The following is a 15,214-nucleotide window of genomic DNA, read 5'->3' as shown; positions in this document are numbered from 1 at the left end:
TTATAGCTTTGATCCTACATACAATGTGGCGGCCCCTGAATGTGTCTACGTAGTGCTATATGTGTGGGAAGTAAGGGACACACACACTGACTGGGCATCAAATGTGTAGTCAGTTTTTACATTTCCATCTTCAAACAAAACACATATAATACAGAATCTCTTTGCATAGCTGTAGCAAAACCAACAGGCCCTTGGCCAGTGCTTAAACACCCCATTTGTTGCACATCATATCCCAAAGGAGGAGGCTTGCCAACATGCTAAAATGGCACAGGAATGCATCCAACTCATGCAGTGAAAGTCGTCAGTAGCTAAAACTCTTTCTAAGTGGCAAACAGTCAACGAAGCCAGCGACAACATATGGTAAACAGTACGTCATCACTGGAATACTACGAAGTGAAATGAATTGAAATAATGACCATGTGAAAGTAGAAACTGCAAGTAGTCATGGCCTCAAAAAATGCGCCATCAGAAGAATAGCAGTGTCTACAAAAATAGCAGCTCACCAATGGTTGTACTATCATCTTAACTACAGCTCGTGGAAACTAACCTGCTGGACCCAAGGACCATATCAAAAAGCTTTGAGGTAGCCTACATGAAAAAAGCAGACCAGATGCACCTGACAGCATTACGGCAGTCAGTCTGTGAGAACCATCTAACATAGCTAACGTACCTTAACTTACTCTTGACCTACTTAACCGCCAGAAACAATCTCATTGTTTATCACCAACGCAAACATCATCATAGACATGGCAAGCACTACATAACACCTATGCACAATGTGCCCACTCCTTTTCTCAAGTTTTGCCGGAACAAGGGACTGAAAGGTCAGCTTCCAACATGCCTTGCACACTGGCACTTCAATCTCCACACTAACGGACAACAGTAGTGTACACCTAAAACTAAAGTTCAGTGCGCCTCTTGCATAGGACACCAGATGGATGGACTTTGCTGTGGTGGCAGTCCTGGACTCTGAAAGTAAGGCTCGTTCTGCACCGGTATTTGTTGCACAAGGGGGCGGAAGGGACCAAGTTTCACTTAGGACTGCCCAAATCATAAGTTGGGTGCCAGCCAGTTGAGGAACTTCATGGCCACTTCATACCCCATGAAGCAAGCCTGCAGGAACAAGAAAAAAAAAAGGTTCACGAGTGGAAGTGTGAAATCTGCCAGAAGTTTGAGCATGCAAGAGCAAGTTGTTACATACGGTGTCCCAACCAACAAAAGACGTGCTGCCAGAACACGAGTAAAGCAGTACTGGTGGCTAATGTGAGCAGACAGTAGTATAGTTCTTATTTCATTATGTATTTCACACATATTCCAAAATGGTGTAGGGTGGTTGGTAAATAACTCTGAACACTCCTACTATGCTGCAGTGACTATTCATGGCCCCAACTAGTGCAGCAGTGTTATCTTGGAGGAATGCAAGGGGAAATTTTCTTAACCTGATTTTATTAGGCAATGTGCAGCCCCTAGGCTATAACGAATAGCTATGACCCACTGGCGGCCCATCATTGCCATCAAGTGCTTATCAGTGCTGCTCTTGAACTCAGAAGTACAATTAAGAATATAGCTAGTACTTATTACTAGAATGCATCTACAGTCTGAGCATAAATCTTTGCAAATTCTGATTTGTGGAATTTTATGCACTAAAAGGGCTTTGGATTAATTTCAATTAACTGCAATTAGCCCTCAAGCAATTGTATAAAAGTTGACGGCAAAAATCCTAGCCTAAACACACCATGGAATTTCAGCACTTAGTTGGTTTCCCCATTGACTTTCAGGAGTAATATCAATAAGTCAATTAAATATGGGGGAAGAGGCTCTTTGGCAGAAAATTTGCATTAAAGGAGAATAGACAGCTAACATTTGCGTGCGTGTTTTCGTTATAGCTCCGTCAACAGGAGCTACAACGAAGTAATTGCCGGGCCCATTCAACTTCGTTATACTGAGGTTCAACTGTATTTTTGTGCACCCATTCCAGATATGCCATTTAATTTCACATGAAACAAGTCCTCGTGCACTCATGTAATATGGTATAAAATGACTTATAAATTTGCACACAGAACATGTAAGGTGGCTGTGTAAAGGGTATACAGCTGTGGAGTAGTGTGTTTCCTTTTGCTTTATCTGTTACTAAGTTACTGGGAGTTGTCTGGTGGGTGCTTGTGTGCACAGCTAGGTCACAGGCCTGTGGCACAAAATATTCTTCACTGCGTCGCTATGGTGGTGCAATTGCTGGCAGATTTAATGCAAGGCCAACAACCTCAACTCAACTGGCCCGTGACAACTCCGTCCAATTACTGTACTGTTCTCAGTTAAAATTGATTCTCTGTCTCTTTCTGGCTAAGTCGACATTTTTCCGGCAGAAAAGGCTAATTTATCAGCAAGAAAATAGGAGTTGAGTTTGAAATTTTCCTGCCAGCTGATTCAAACTCGTGATGTCCTTAGCGAAAAAGACGGGTTGCCACTGTTTTGAAGTGAATAGTAGCCTCCGGTATCAGCGCTAAAAAAAATCTGTCAATGCACACATTCTAGGTAACTTAAGAGACTGGATGGTGGTGGCGAAACCTGTATGTGGTTTTTTCTAGCAAGTTCCATTTTTGGTGAGAGTGGTCTCTTCATGACTAGAATGCTGTCTGTACCCTATTCACAGAGACCAGCTTCTATATCTCCTCAGTGTCCTTTTAAGAAATTTGGCTGCAAGGAGCTTGCTAAAATGCATGCAACTGTTTTTTCTTCTTGACCTAAATGCAATGAGGGTAAAATTATCATTCTGCCTATTGTACAACTTGGGTTACAGGGCTTTGAAGTTGGAATTGGTTTTTGGGGAGGGAAGGAAATGGTGCAATATCTGTCTCACATAAGGGGGGGGGGGGGGGGGGGGGGGGTGCGCTGTAAGGGAAGGGACAAAGGAGGAACTAAGAGAGGAAATGAAGAAAGAGGTGCCGTACTGGAGGGCTCCTGAATAATTTTGATCACCTGGGGATCTTTATCGTGTGCTGACATACCACAGCACAGGGCGGGCGCCTTCGGGTTTCGCCTCCATTGAAACATTGAAGTTGCCATTTCAGAAATGGGGGCAAAGAGGGAAGGTATTTTTTTGCATATTTTTAAAGTGGCAACTTCAAAACCAGATAACTCAAGTTCTATGTTAAGCGCAATTATAATTTTGAATAACTATTCATTGAATAACTCCCGTTCCTATGCATCGATTCTCGTAATTCTTTTTGAGTCAGCATCTGTGTGACTTAAAAGAATCCATCTGAAGTGTAACCGGCATCCGTTCAAGCGGTGTTTCGCAGCCCCTTTAAAGCAGCAGTTCTCAAACTGTGTTCCATGGAACCCTTGGATGCCTTTGAGTGCTTTTTGGGTTCTCCGAGCACCAAAGTTAATGCAAATCTCAACCTCTACTTTTTCTTTATCCACTTTATTTTGTGACTAATCGTAGTCTAATTACTTATAGCAAACTTTTTCACTATGCAGTCAGTCGTTATTAACTGAATTCAGACATTTATTTAGGGGCCATGCGTCTGCTTGCTCTTTTGCACACATGTCGGGCAGGAAAAGCCGGAGACCAAGACGTGGGGCTCCTCAGCACCTCATGAAAACCTTTGGGGTTCCCCAAGGGTAAAATGATAAGAAACCTTGCAAAATGATGCAGCTGCGTGAGCTTCTCTGGCCAGGCTCTCTTCAGCATGCACTGGTTACCAAGCACTTCATATATTCTCTTTATGTCAACCAATCGAGCTGCAACATTTCCATGCTGTCTTTAGTTTCAAACATATGCTCCTCAAGTCTGCGTCTTTAGACATGACCACTGCAGGCATGAAGATGAAATAAGATGCACTCACAGCGTTTGCAGGGAATGCGCGAAGCATGACGGGGGCAGCACCCTTGTACAAGGCACGGACACCCTCGTTCTTAATGAGCTCACGGAACACGTCCCTTATGCCATTGGGGTATGTTCCCTCAGGTGCTGCAAACCACAGAGTCGACACTCACCACACTCTGAAACATGCAAGTAATAAATTTCGCTACTACAGGAAAATGGCAGCAATGTGCTGCACAGGCAAAGATGCAATGGTGGACAAGCACATGACGGAATGCCAATTCTTGAAAAGCTTTCTCTTTTGTTCAAGGAAACAAACATTGCTATACCAATATAAAAAGGCAAAACCGAGGCAATAGATTATGGGAACGAGAGTAAACACAGTCCTCTTTCCTAATCAGGTTCACTTTTATGGCAGTGGTTGGGGGATCTTCGCATCCTCATCACACCTTGGCAAGCTGGTGCAAAGTCATCACCGTCTTTTTATGAAAGCCAGTCACCACACAGTACACAAAATAATTGTTGAACGGACAATAAATTTGGTGCCAAGAGTGGACTTGCCTGTCTGTAGTCTTGACTTTAGCACGTCGGGAGGTATAGCAACCAGCCAGTTGAAGATGCCCGCCATGCCTCCAGCAAACAGGGTCACCTTCACGCTCAGGTCTGAACGGCTAGATTTGAGGAAAAAATTTATTATCACTCATTCAACCAGGGCACACAATATGTGAAATGTTACTGCTAATGAGATTGCCAACACAAGTTAATGGCAGCACAGTTAAACAAACTTCTGATATAACAAGTACATCTTCGAATTTCAAGAAAATTCTGAGCGTTTGAAGCCAACATTACGCACCACGAGATGCTGCAAGAGGGACATTGCATTGGCTAGCACAGTGCCCAATGTTGCCTATTACAAACAGGCAATGACTACGTTTCTAGTCCACTGGCTGCCAGCTTGACACCACTACTCAGAACCGTTGACAGCTCAGAGCATGGGCAGATTTTGAATTCTGAGAGTGGAGTTCACCTTAGTTTCAAAAAATTCCCTCCTCGAGACTTGCAGGCAAATTGTCTCAGAGTGTTTTGCACTCAGTAACCCAACAACGTGCTCCACACTGCAACGATACAGAAACACAGGTGTGAACGTACCTTTTGCCTGCTGGTGTAAGGACCCGTTGTAGCCACTCGTAACTGGCAAAGTACATGCCGCTGGCTGGCACATCTGCAGGCATTAGGAGAGAATTGACTATAAGGGGTTTCAATTAAAAGTAACTGCACCTCACTTGCCATCACCACTGGTAACAGTTTCTAGCAGTGATGGCTACAGAGCTTCTTTACGAAGCAGTGCACACAGACAAGGATGGAAGGCACATTCAGTGCTTGTAGATGTGCATGCCTTCTTCTTCTTCCATTGTATGTGAGTGCCTGTGAAAGTGAACAGAAACCTACTAGGCCAACTATACATTCTCACATCAGATTTATGAGACAGCAGTTGTTGTAGTACAGGTTATGCCTTCATCACGTGTGTATCGTGTTCTGCCCAACTGCCTCACAGTGGTGTCTTTTACCGGCAGCAGCCAAATATAGCTGCTTCAGTCGAAGCGAATAAGTTGGTCAACAGGTTTCGAAGCCGGAACATCACATGGGGAAAGAGGGCCAGTCATGGACAGTAACAAACTGCAATTAATGCTATCAGCACATTCGAGCATGCCCAGGGAAGGGTGCACAGACACGTGCATCAGCGCAGCATATAGAATACAGTTAAAGCACATCCAATGGCACCCACATTCTGCAAGGTAACAGAACAGCTTTTACAAAATGTACTCCAAGTGTTATACTCAACAAATACGCACAGTAAACGACACATTTTGATAAAAACATTTATCAATTTCAATATCTTTTTCAGGCGCATTGTACACAGTTGTGTACAAAGTTCTGTACAAGTTGTGTACAGTTGTGCAGCTTTTTCTCAATGTGTGCTGCGCCTCACCTTGCAGTGATTTTATTGTTTCAGTGAATTTAGGAGCCTTCTTATCAGAAATAAGATGTTTTTTTTTTAATCCATGTAGCGAACGCAGTAAATAATATTTCGCGAAACAGTGGGCAAGATAGAACATCATCCGCCATTTTCGTGCAGACAGGTTTTTCCACCAATATTAACATGACCGCAGCGGTGGCCTAGTGGTTGAGCATCCGCCTCGCATGCGGGAGGTGCAGGATTCAACCTCCAGTGCCGCCGGGTACCCACCGGTGATATAAAGGGTACAAGCTTCCCCTGGCCTGGTGATTGGCTTAAGCAGGGTGAAATGCTTGGGAAATGGGTCTTTGACCCCACCTTGAACAAACGACAAATACCTTGTGCCATGGCGCTTTTTGACCGCAGATGCCCTTGTGCCATAAAAATTCACTCTCAACATCGTCACCAATATTAACATCAAGTTTTGTTCACAATTTTAAATGTAATGTGCATCTTTGAAATAGAAATTGATTACGTGATCCTTCAGATGTTTACGTGACAAGTCGTGGCATTTCAACTCTGCTATTTTATTCAATTAAGCCACTTTGTGCGAAATTTTGAAAGCTCTTGTAAAATACCATTCCCTGGAATTCTGCACTGGGAAACTAATAAGTTGTGTTTCTTGAGGCTTCAATATAACTTTTAAGCAGAAACATATCTGTTCTAAATGGAAAGAAAGAACAGTGCCTGAAACGGATATATGTTACCCCTGATATCACTAGTGCATTCATTCGCGGACAAAACATAAGACTCTGCTGGGTACCAAGTCATGTCGGCATAAAGGGTAATGAAAGAGCAGATTTGTGCGCTGCTCAAGCTTGTGGCAAGCAAATAAAGAATGCAAATGTGCCCTATAAAGATTGCATGAGATTACTACAATGTAAGGCAAGGAAAATTTGGCAGTACACTTGGGACAAAGAAATAAATAACAAGCAACGCTTAATAAAACCAGTGCTCGGTGAATGGAAGTCATGTGTGCACCAGAAACGTTTCAACGAAGTCATTATCTGCCGCCTCCGTATAGGCCACACACACATTACACACAACTTTCTGCTAATAAAAGAAGACAAACCAGTTTGTGCATGTGGAGATGAACTTACAGTCAGTCACATTTTAATTTCATGTTCGAAACTGGAAAAGCTACGGAAAAAGGGCTTCTCTCCGTTTTGTAACCAATGCATCCCTTTTCATCCATCACTGCTCTTAGGTGAAAATGCTATTGTGGACATGTCCTGCGTTTTTAGATTTTTAACAGAAGCCAGTGTTCTTAAGGATATGTAAAACATGAACCAGTACTTTGCCTGATGCAGCTCAGCCACTTTCTCATTCCTGAGAAAAGGGCTGAGGTGTTTTATTTTGATTGGTTGGGGGCCTCCAGTCCTTGCCCAGCCAAGGACGGCTGATGAGGGTACCCAGCCTCATTTGAAACCTTTAATATTGGCCATTTGTGAACCTTGTTTTGCTCTCAATACTGGGCAGAAGGATATAACCTTCTAGGCATTCTACACCGCCATATTTTATATACCTTTGTAAAAATCCACAGAAAACAATTTCTTATACCTTGAGCTTGGCGCATGATAGCCTTAGTTGCTTATGCACCACTAAACTCAACACAACACAACGCATTCATTTGCATGTATAGCAAAGAATCTTTTTTTTTTTGTGGTTGCTTCTCTCTCGACAACACGCACAATTGCCCCACAGCCTGAGCTTTCTATGACGTTGCACACCACAGGCTCCAGGCAGTGATGCCAGATCCTTAATTATCATCAACTATTCAGTGAATTGTTTGCGTTTCTGATATATCACAAACTGGAGCAAAAGGTGCTTCCCTAACAAAGGCGTTTGTTCACAGAAATTCCAACACAAAAATTTATTCATTTTTTTATCACTGACCGCTACTGCCTGATGCATAAGGAAAACATAAGCATGGACACTGGTGTATAAAACTATGAAAATACTCAATGCACATTACAAACGTGTGCAAACATAAGCAAATGGGCAGCTCAGTATTCACTTACTTTTTATTGTTCAGTGTGACCTTGACTAAAACCTCATAAAGAAAAAATGGAGTATGCAGCACAGATGCTCACTTGCATGCCAACACCTCTGACTTCCTATGTTCTTTTTGTACTGTAGAACCAAACACAACTGCCCACCTGTTAACTAAGCATGCATTAGTAATTCCTGTTCTGGCAAATTACCAGCCAGTGAGTCTCACAAAGCAATTCCCCGACTTACAGAATTGCAGAAAAACAATTCAACCACAGGGACTACACTGGCCAAAAGCATTAGACTAACTCCAACAGTCCTCAAACTGTGCTGTGCTCACAGTGTGTGGACACCTTTGTGTGGCAAAAAATGTAGCAAAGCATGCTATACAATCCCTTCCAACACACATCGATCATGTCAGTGGGTCGTGCAGTACTGATATGGGTACCATTGTTAAGTCCATCAAAAAACACTGCACCACTGCCTCATGCCGAGTGTTTGCAGCTATTCAAAAGAAGATTATTAGAAAGTCATTAAAAAAGTATTCAAATTTTCAAATTGTTTGAATATACACGACTGACTCATTTATAAACGAAATCAATAATAGAAAATTTCAAACATTCACAAACCTGTTCATGTAATTTATCTAAATGTAAAAAAAAATAATAAGGCATTTTTCACTCGCAGCAACCTAGCTGTCAAGGCATCTGGGATAATGGCCAATCTACGCAGAGAGACTAATGGGGGAAAAAAAAAAAACTGTCTGTCCTATACATATCCACAGCAAAAGGAAGAGGAAGCTAGTGTGTGTAACTAGTACTCACCACGCAGAAGAGTGGCAGCTGTGCCCTTGTAAATGCTGCGGATTCCCCCCTCCCGATACAGCTGCTTGGCGCAGTCCACTGGTCCGGCGAATCGAGCCTTGCCTCCACCGTGATCCGCGTGAGCCTGCTGGACCTGTCATTCCAGGGCCAAACAGGGCCATAGAAATATGTACAAATCAGCACTACAGCTGCACCCATGAGTGGGAAAAATTTATTGTAACTTCGGTGCTTGAAATTCTTTCATGGCAAAAAAGACCTTTTCCCATTTTTGATGCTACATACCTGTCTAGCCTATGAATTGGTGGTGTACATTCATGCCAATTATTTTCTTTCAATTTCATTCGTCATTTTATCACAAAGCTTGCTAGCACTTTTGCCACTGCCTGTGTCCTTTACTCATTGGACCAGCAACTAGCCTTTGCCTATTGGTCTGCAAAGCTTTTGTGCATTTTTGAACGTGCCTACAACAATAAAATAAAAATGAAAGTGCTATGTTGCAACCTTAAAACAGTAAGTAAGCAATGATTGAGGAGCGGGTGGGGTGGCGGGGCCTCATTAATGAGCAAAACCATAAACATCACCGACAGCAAAACAAGCTTGCTTGCAAAGGAACTGCCATTTTTTTTTTTCTGTAATAGAAAGTAGATGTTTGGTTTTTCCTTGTTTTCACTAACAGTCCGCATAAAATGGCAGTAGAAAAAGAGGACCTCCCAGATTTCTACAAATACCCTCAGATCCACTTAGATAGTCTTCTTGACCAACAGGAGGCAAACGATGAAGTTGTCAGCTATGGTGTGTGATGCCAACACCTATAGTGGTGCTGCCTCCCCAGAAAAGGCCTCCTGGGGTCACCAGAGTAAAACAGTACACTATCAACTAAACTAAACCCTTGGTCATTGCACGTTGCAAGTGGTGCAAGCAGTTGTTGGTCTTCACCATGGGCATGTTCTCCTTTTCCCAAAAATCCATATGCGAATGTACCAGCAAAAAACACACAAGAAAAGGCAGCACACTGCCAGATTATTAACCTCACAACCACTGCATGTCATGCCGAGCGCTTAACCAACTGTGTACTGGGCGCTGGCGCACCGCCTTTTCTTCCTCCTACCTTCCTTCCCTTTCCTTAGTCTCTGAACAACAGAGAACGACCACTCCTCCTTAATAACGAAACAGATTCCCTGGATTCCTTGGCTTCAATGAGTGCTGTATCAGACCTTTTGTTTACTTTCCAGCAAACCTTTGTTGCTTGCTGCACCCAAAATGAATCTTGTGCCGCTGGCAAGAGAACGAGGCATCAACTCCCGATTCCGCCAGAACACCATACTCCACCAAGCAACTCTGTTTCGTTCATGCTCAAGAAGTTTACCACAACTGCATGTAACAGCACCTAGTCGGAAAATTTTTCACATGCACACCACAGGAATGGTGCAGTAACTTGACAACACACACCTGAAGAAGGCACTTGATCCTTTCACCCGGTGCCATGATGGCTGTTGTGAAGACACCGGAAAGCATGCCAGCTAAAAAGAGCTGAGGCAACCTGCACAACATGTGAAAGAAAACAGCTCAGAAATCCCAGAAAAAATTCAGGGGACACTTAGATTACGTGTTGAGTTTGAAGTCTGTTCGGCCTACTTCTCCTCCATAGTCATTGCTGCTCGCTGCATATTTCATTTAATTTCGTTTATTTTACCCTCAGGGTTTTTGCATTAGAGAGAGTGGGGTCTATCCAGCCGCCGATATCTCTTCACATAATTTTGTGGTCGCCCTCTCCACTTGCAGGGATTTTCCACAACGGTAGACACACATGGCATTAATTCTGGCTCCATTGCAACCTGATACGCGAAGCTGTCTAAACACATCTGAGCGCAACCAAGCGTCAGCACACCTGCAGACTCAGCCATGTCATGTGGTCTCATGACATCACATCACGGCAGCCAACCAACGCTCGGCTGTGCCACCTGCCAAAGCACCTGCCAACTTGGCCATGTCACGTGACCATGTCATCACTCTCTCAACCAACCAGCAAATTTTATGAATAACCACACCAAGTGAGTTTTATGACTAAACACACTGTTTTTTTTTTTTTGCAATGCAGCTTCTAATGCTATCGCGTTAAAATGAAAAGATGAAAAAAAAAAAAAAACAGGTGCACCGCGAGTGAGAGATAGTGCATAATGGCTTACCCAAGAAGTGCCATTCTTTTACTAGGCTATAGCATTGAATCTTTGTTAAATGATTTTTGATTCATCTTTTTGTGTACTGATGAGTGATGTAATACCTTGAGGCTCTTTTGCTGAAGTGTTTTCTTCTGGTAACAGTCAGCAATAATTAGTTAATTCACCAATATAGCAAACTATCAACGAGAACAAGTGATATCATGGCTTGCAAACAGAGCCAGCTGTAAACCTGTAAAAAAGAAATTAAAGAAAAATGAAACCTAGATGAAGATAAGCACCTAATATAATCATTCATGCCTAGGTATGTGCATTAATGCCCAGTACTAACATGGAGCAGTTGGGTGCTAGGTAGAATTATATATCAAATGTCTCCACCAGGTTATTGTTACAACACTGCAGTATCATCATCATGATGCTGCAGTATTACCATCTTCAATGCTAGGCACAGTTCTTCCGGAGCCAAGAATGCAACTCTCATGCTGATGAGGTTTGTCATATATATATATGACATACCTGTGAAGCTTTCTACAAACTGAAGACACTTTGTTCACCTTGCAATAATGGCACAATCTATAATTATGGTGTTGACCAGGGTAGGCACAGCCTGCCACATGAAGCAAATGGTGCCCATAACTGGTCACTACAGAGCCAGCAAATGCTGTTCGTGGCTTACGTGAGCTCCTCTTCAGGATGTTTTTGCTGGATCTTCTTGCCGATGCCAAAGCCAAGGAAGCAGACAGCAAACATGGGTGTGACACCAGTCAGCGGTGCAGCCATGCCCTTATAGAGCCCTAGGAAGCCCTAAACAAGGATGAAGGTACTGAGTATTAATCTTACATGCATAGAATAGCAAAGCAAGGTAAAAAAAAGTTCATTTCAAAGTTCCTGAATAGAGTATGCACTCTTCCAGCAAAAGTAATTCTGCACTTTATGCCCAGCAATGAAAATGACAGGCACGCAACACTTTCTAGGACAAGTTACATCATAAAAAAGCACATCACATATTAATTTGTGTACATTTCCGAGTATGATGCTTTCTGACAAAATCCATCACCCAAAACTGAAACAAACAAATGAGAACCCTAAACTGAATAGGAACATACACTAGATCCAGAAGAAACGATAATAAACCAAAAACCGCATTTCTTGGTTAAAGTTTCCAACACAAGTACACAAAGTGCACCTACCTCTTTGACAATGGTTTTTTTGGCACAGTCAAAGGTGCCTGTGTAGCGTGGGAGTTCTCCGGGACCTGGCTTCGGCATGGTCTGTAGCCTGACCTGTTGCAAAAGAAATGCCACTGCTTGATTCCAAAAGAAAGAACAAACGGCGAAGCTGAATGCATTACAGAACAGGCTGCTGAAGGCAATGGCAATAAAGTGTAATCAATAATCTTGCTGCCTTAGGTAGGGCACTGTGCATTAATGGAATTATATGTTTCCTGTCTCGATGATTCCATTCTGTGAGATTCAAGCTAAAAATTTGTAACAGATGCAAATACCATACCATTAGGCAACACCTCTTATGGAAGACATACGGCAATGGCTTGCCTTTCTGTGTCCATGGAACTTACAGCAATGCTAGACTTCCATGAGAAGACACAGGCGTGTGCAGGCTCAGAGCTACAAGGTTGCTTTGGCAACACAAAATAGCTGAAAAGTGTAACACGGCTTCTAGCCAAAACCTAAAGTGTGTAATGCACATAACTACAGAAGGAGGGTCATGCAAACCACTGTTTTTGAACAGAACTGTTCCCAACCAATTTAGACATCTGGAATTCCCTCTGTCACTATTTTATAAATGGTATCTTCCACAGCCAGAGAACCAATCTGCAATATTTCAGATCGCTATGCAAAACAATTTGATTCTATAGTTTGCACATCAGGCACAGACTGGAGAAGAGAAAATAATTTTGCTCTCGTATGCACATCTTTTCATGCCTTGTCCCTTTCTTAGCACAGCACCACAAAACTTGAGTGTGATGTTGTTAAAGAAAAGGAAGCCTAAAAATAAATTCTAAAAAATCAAGCACATTGGTTTAATGCCCCGGGAAGTGAATGAAATAGTCTTCTTGAGGGCAAGAAACAAGATATCATAGTCAATATAAAGTATAAACCAAATGAGCATGAACTTTTCTATCACTAGCAATAATTAGCTACACTAAACTAATACAGATAGCAATTCGTACATCCACACTTAATTAGCTAAAATGTATCTGCAATGATAGCAAAGTGTAACTGTTGCATCAGCACTGTGCACGTGCCACTGTGGTGGTGTCTGCAACCAAATCCTGTGTACATTATCGTGATAACAGAGCCCTCTTCAGATTACTTCTCCTAGGCAATGCCACTCCCTTGTATATCAGTTACACACAGCTGTACATTATCTTCATATCTGGCAGGTCATCCAACATCCTCAACAGTGGCAGATTTCTTGAACTTAACATTGCAGGAGTTAAAAAGCAGTGAAGACAACCACAGAAAAAGTTCTGGAGAACTGAAGCTGCCACATGATACATTGTGGCTTAATGAAAACATTCATCTGATGATGCCAGTGTTTATACCAGGTTCTACAGCATCACTAAATGGGGCAAAAAAAAAGGCTAATCTTTTCTGCCTCTAAAACTAAAAAAAGAAAAGAAATGGCGTTTGACTGATGAAGCTGTGATCACACAGAACCAAATCACTTGTACGCTAGCTTCAAAGACTAATCATTAGAACTAACAATTAACATTCAAATTAAAAAACAAACAAGAAGTGATGAGATGGTGTGACGTCCCTTTAGTACATATGCAGTCCTTCACTGTTCCGATGTTCAATTCAAGGCAAATTCAAAAGGTGGGCAGATGCCAGCCTTCCAAGGTAAAATATGCTGTTATGTCATACACATGTTGAAACACCGCTGGTCGCGAAGTGCATGGGAGGCAATCAGCTTCTTCCATTATGCTAATAAAATTGACATCACCTTGTGCAAAACGCAATCAAGCAGCAACATACACAGACCACGGTGTCCAAGTCTCGATCAAGATCGTCACCGCAACCTCGACATCCGTGTGCCGGTTATCTTGGAGCTAACTTAATTCCTTATCTCACGATTAAGCCGCGTTACCTTGATGGTATCAAGTGGATGTCCGGAGACTACAGTGCACACTCCGCCGAAGCCGCCGGCGATAAAGTCCTTTACTGGGCTCACTTTATTTTTCTTGCCCATGATCGCAGCGCGGCCTCTTCACACTTATTGTAAGTGCACACGAGGAGAGTTATAATGAAACAACTTCCCTCTTAATTAACAACCCAAAGCTCGCACGGATACCAGGAAAAAACGCGTCACTGCGAACGGCCGGCTTGAACGCATGGCCCAAGGCGCGCGACCATCGAATGAATGGCGCTGCACTTCTTTCCTCTCCTCAGAGTGCAGCTAAGGAGCGAAAATACTGCGCCTTATCAAAACTATAACCACGTTGAGGATCGAGATAAAACGAGGGCCCTGTTTTTCGGTGCACATAGAGGCGATAAACCGAAGAAAAGACGGCAGGTACTTCGAAGCGCTCGCCGAACATTTTCGCATACTCTCGCAGATCGATAGCCGTGTCCTCACTCGATACTGCGCAGAGGCGCCGCGGTTTGTTGCAACAAGTGTTTCCAATCCACGTGTTCTAGTGTTGTCGCGTGCAAGATACTGCGGCGGTACTCAACTAAGCAGACGAGGAAAGCGCGGATCACTCGAAATCAGAGTCCCGAGGAAGCCGATCACCCCTGATAGCTCCGCATCGAATGACACGTTTGTCTTTGGCATAAAAGAAAAGGTAGAACCCGAGCTCGCTCGTCTGAACCTAGGGTTTCAACTCACCTTTATTGTGTCCAGAGGGTGGCCTGCCAGTATAAGGCACATACCGCCGAAACCACCGGCGAAGAAATCTTTTACGGGGCTAACTTTCCTTTTGTCCGGCATTTTCTGTGCTATCTTTCCGTGCGCCTTGCAAATAACGAATCTATCTGCGAGCAGTACTCCAGACAGCTGTCAGAGTCACTTCGATCGCGCACTCTAATGCACTGACTGAAAAGACGCTGCAATAGACTGTCTGTGTTTGCGTAACGATAAACGAAAAACGTTCGCCCTCCCACAAGCGAGAGAGCCAAGAGAGTTGTGGCTGTGAGAGTTGTGAAAGTGGGCTGGGTCAAGCTAATCGCCCAACCCTCTTCCGTTCACTGAAAACGAAACCAAGATTTCCGCGCTCATCGCGCTGAAGAAAGGTCATCACAAACCATTAGAAACATGTAAATCCTATATATTCAGTAAGATAATTATTACTTTAAGTATTATTATTATGTTTCACATTCAAGGCAAGTTTTTAGGCGTAATACGGTCAAGCGGC

At 43.0% G+C, this 15,214-nt stretch overlaps 1 protein-coding gene across 2 annotated transcripts; it reads right to left on the bottom strand.

The window, feature by feature from the left end:
* Window positions 1–87: 87 nt before the first annotated feature.
* LOC144099144 (mitochondrial carnitine/acylcarnitine carrier protein-like) lies at window positions 88–14,987 on the bottom strand. Of its 2 annotated transcripts, none has more exons than XM_077632251.1 (9): window positions 14,689–14,987; window positions 12,027–12,119; window positions 11,513–11,640; window positions 10,109–10,199; window positions 8,660–8,792; window positions 4,976–5,048; window positions 4,388–4,497; window positions 3,849–3,973; window positions 88–1,113 (listed from the first exon to the last, which is right to left on the bottom strand). In XM_077632251.1, exons 1-9 carry the CDS (start codon window positions 14,788–14,790, stop codon window positions 1,051–1,053), a joined length of 918 nt encoding a protein of 305 aa, XP_077488377.1. In that variant the 5' UTR covers window positions 14,791–14,987; the 3' UTR covers window positions 88–1,050. The 2 variants fall into 2 exon arrangements, with proteins under 2 accessions (XP_077488377.1, XP_077488378.1); XM_077632252.1 differs by lacking the exon at window positions 14,689–14,987 and adding an exon at window positions 13,948–14,174 and having other exon boundaries at window positions 906–1,113.
* Window positions 14,988–15,214: the final 227 nt, after the last annotated feature.

This window comes from Amblyomma americanum, chromosome 7, assembly GCF_052857255.1.
Source record: "Amblyomma americanum isolate KBUSLIRL-KWMA chromosome 7, ASM5285725v1, whole genome shotgun sequence".
NCBI classification, from domain to species: Eukaryota; Metazoa; Arthropoda; class Arachnida; order Ixodida; family Ixodidae; genus Amblyomma; species Amblyomma americanum.
Note: the sequence above shows the minus strand (reverse complement) of the source record. Positions and strands in the feature narration are given on the sequence as shown.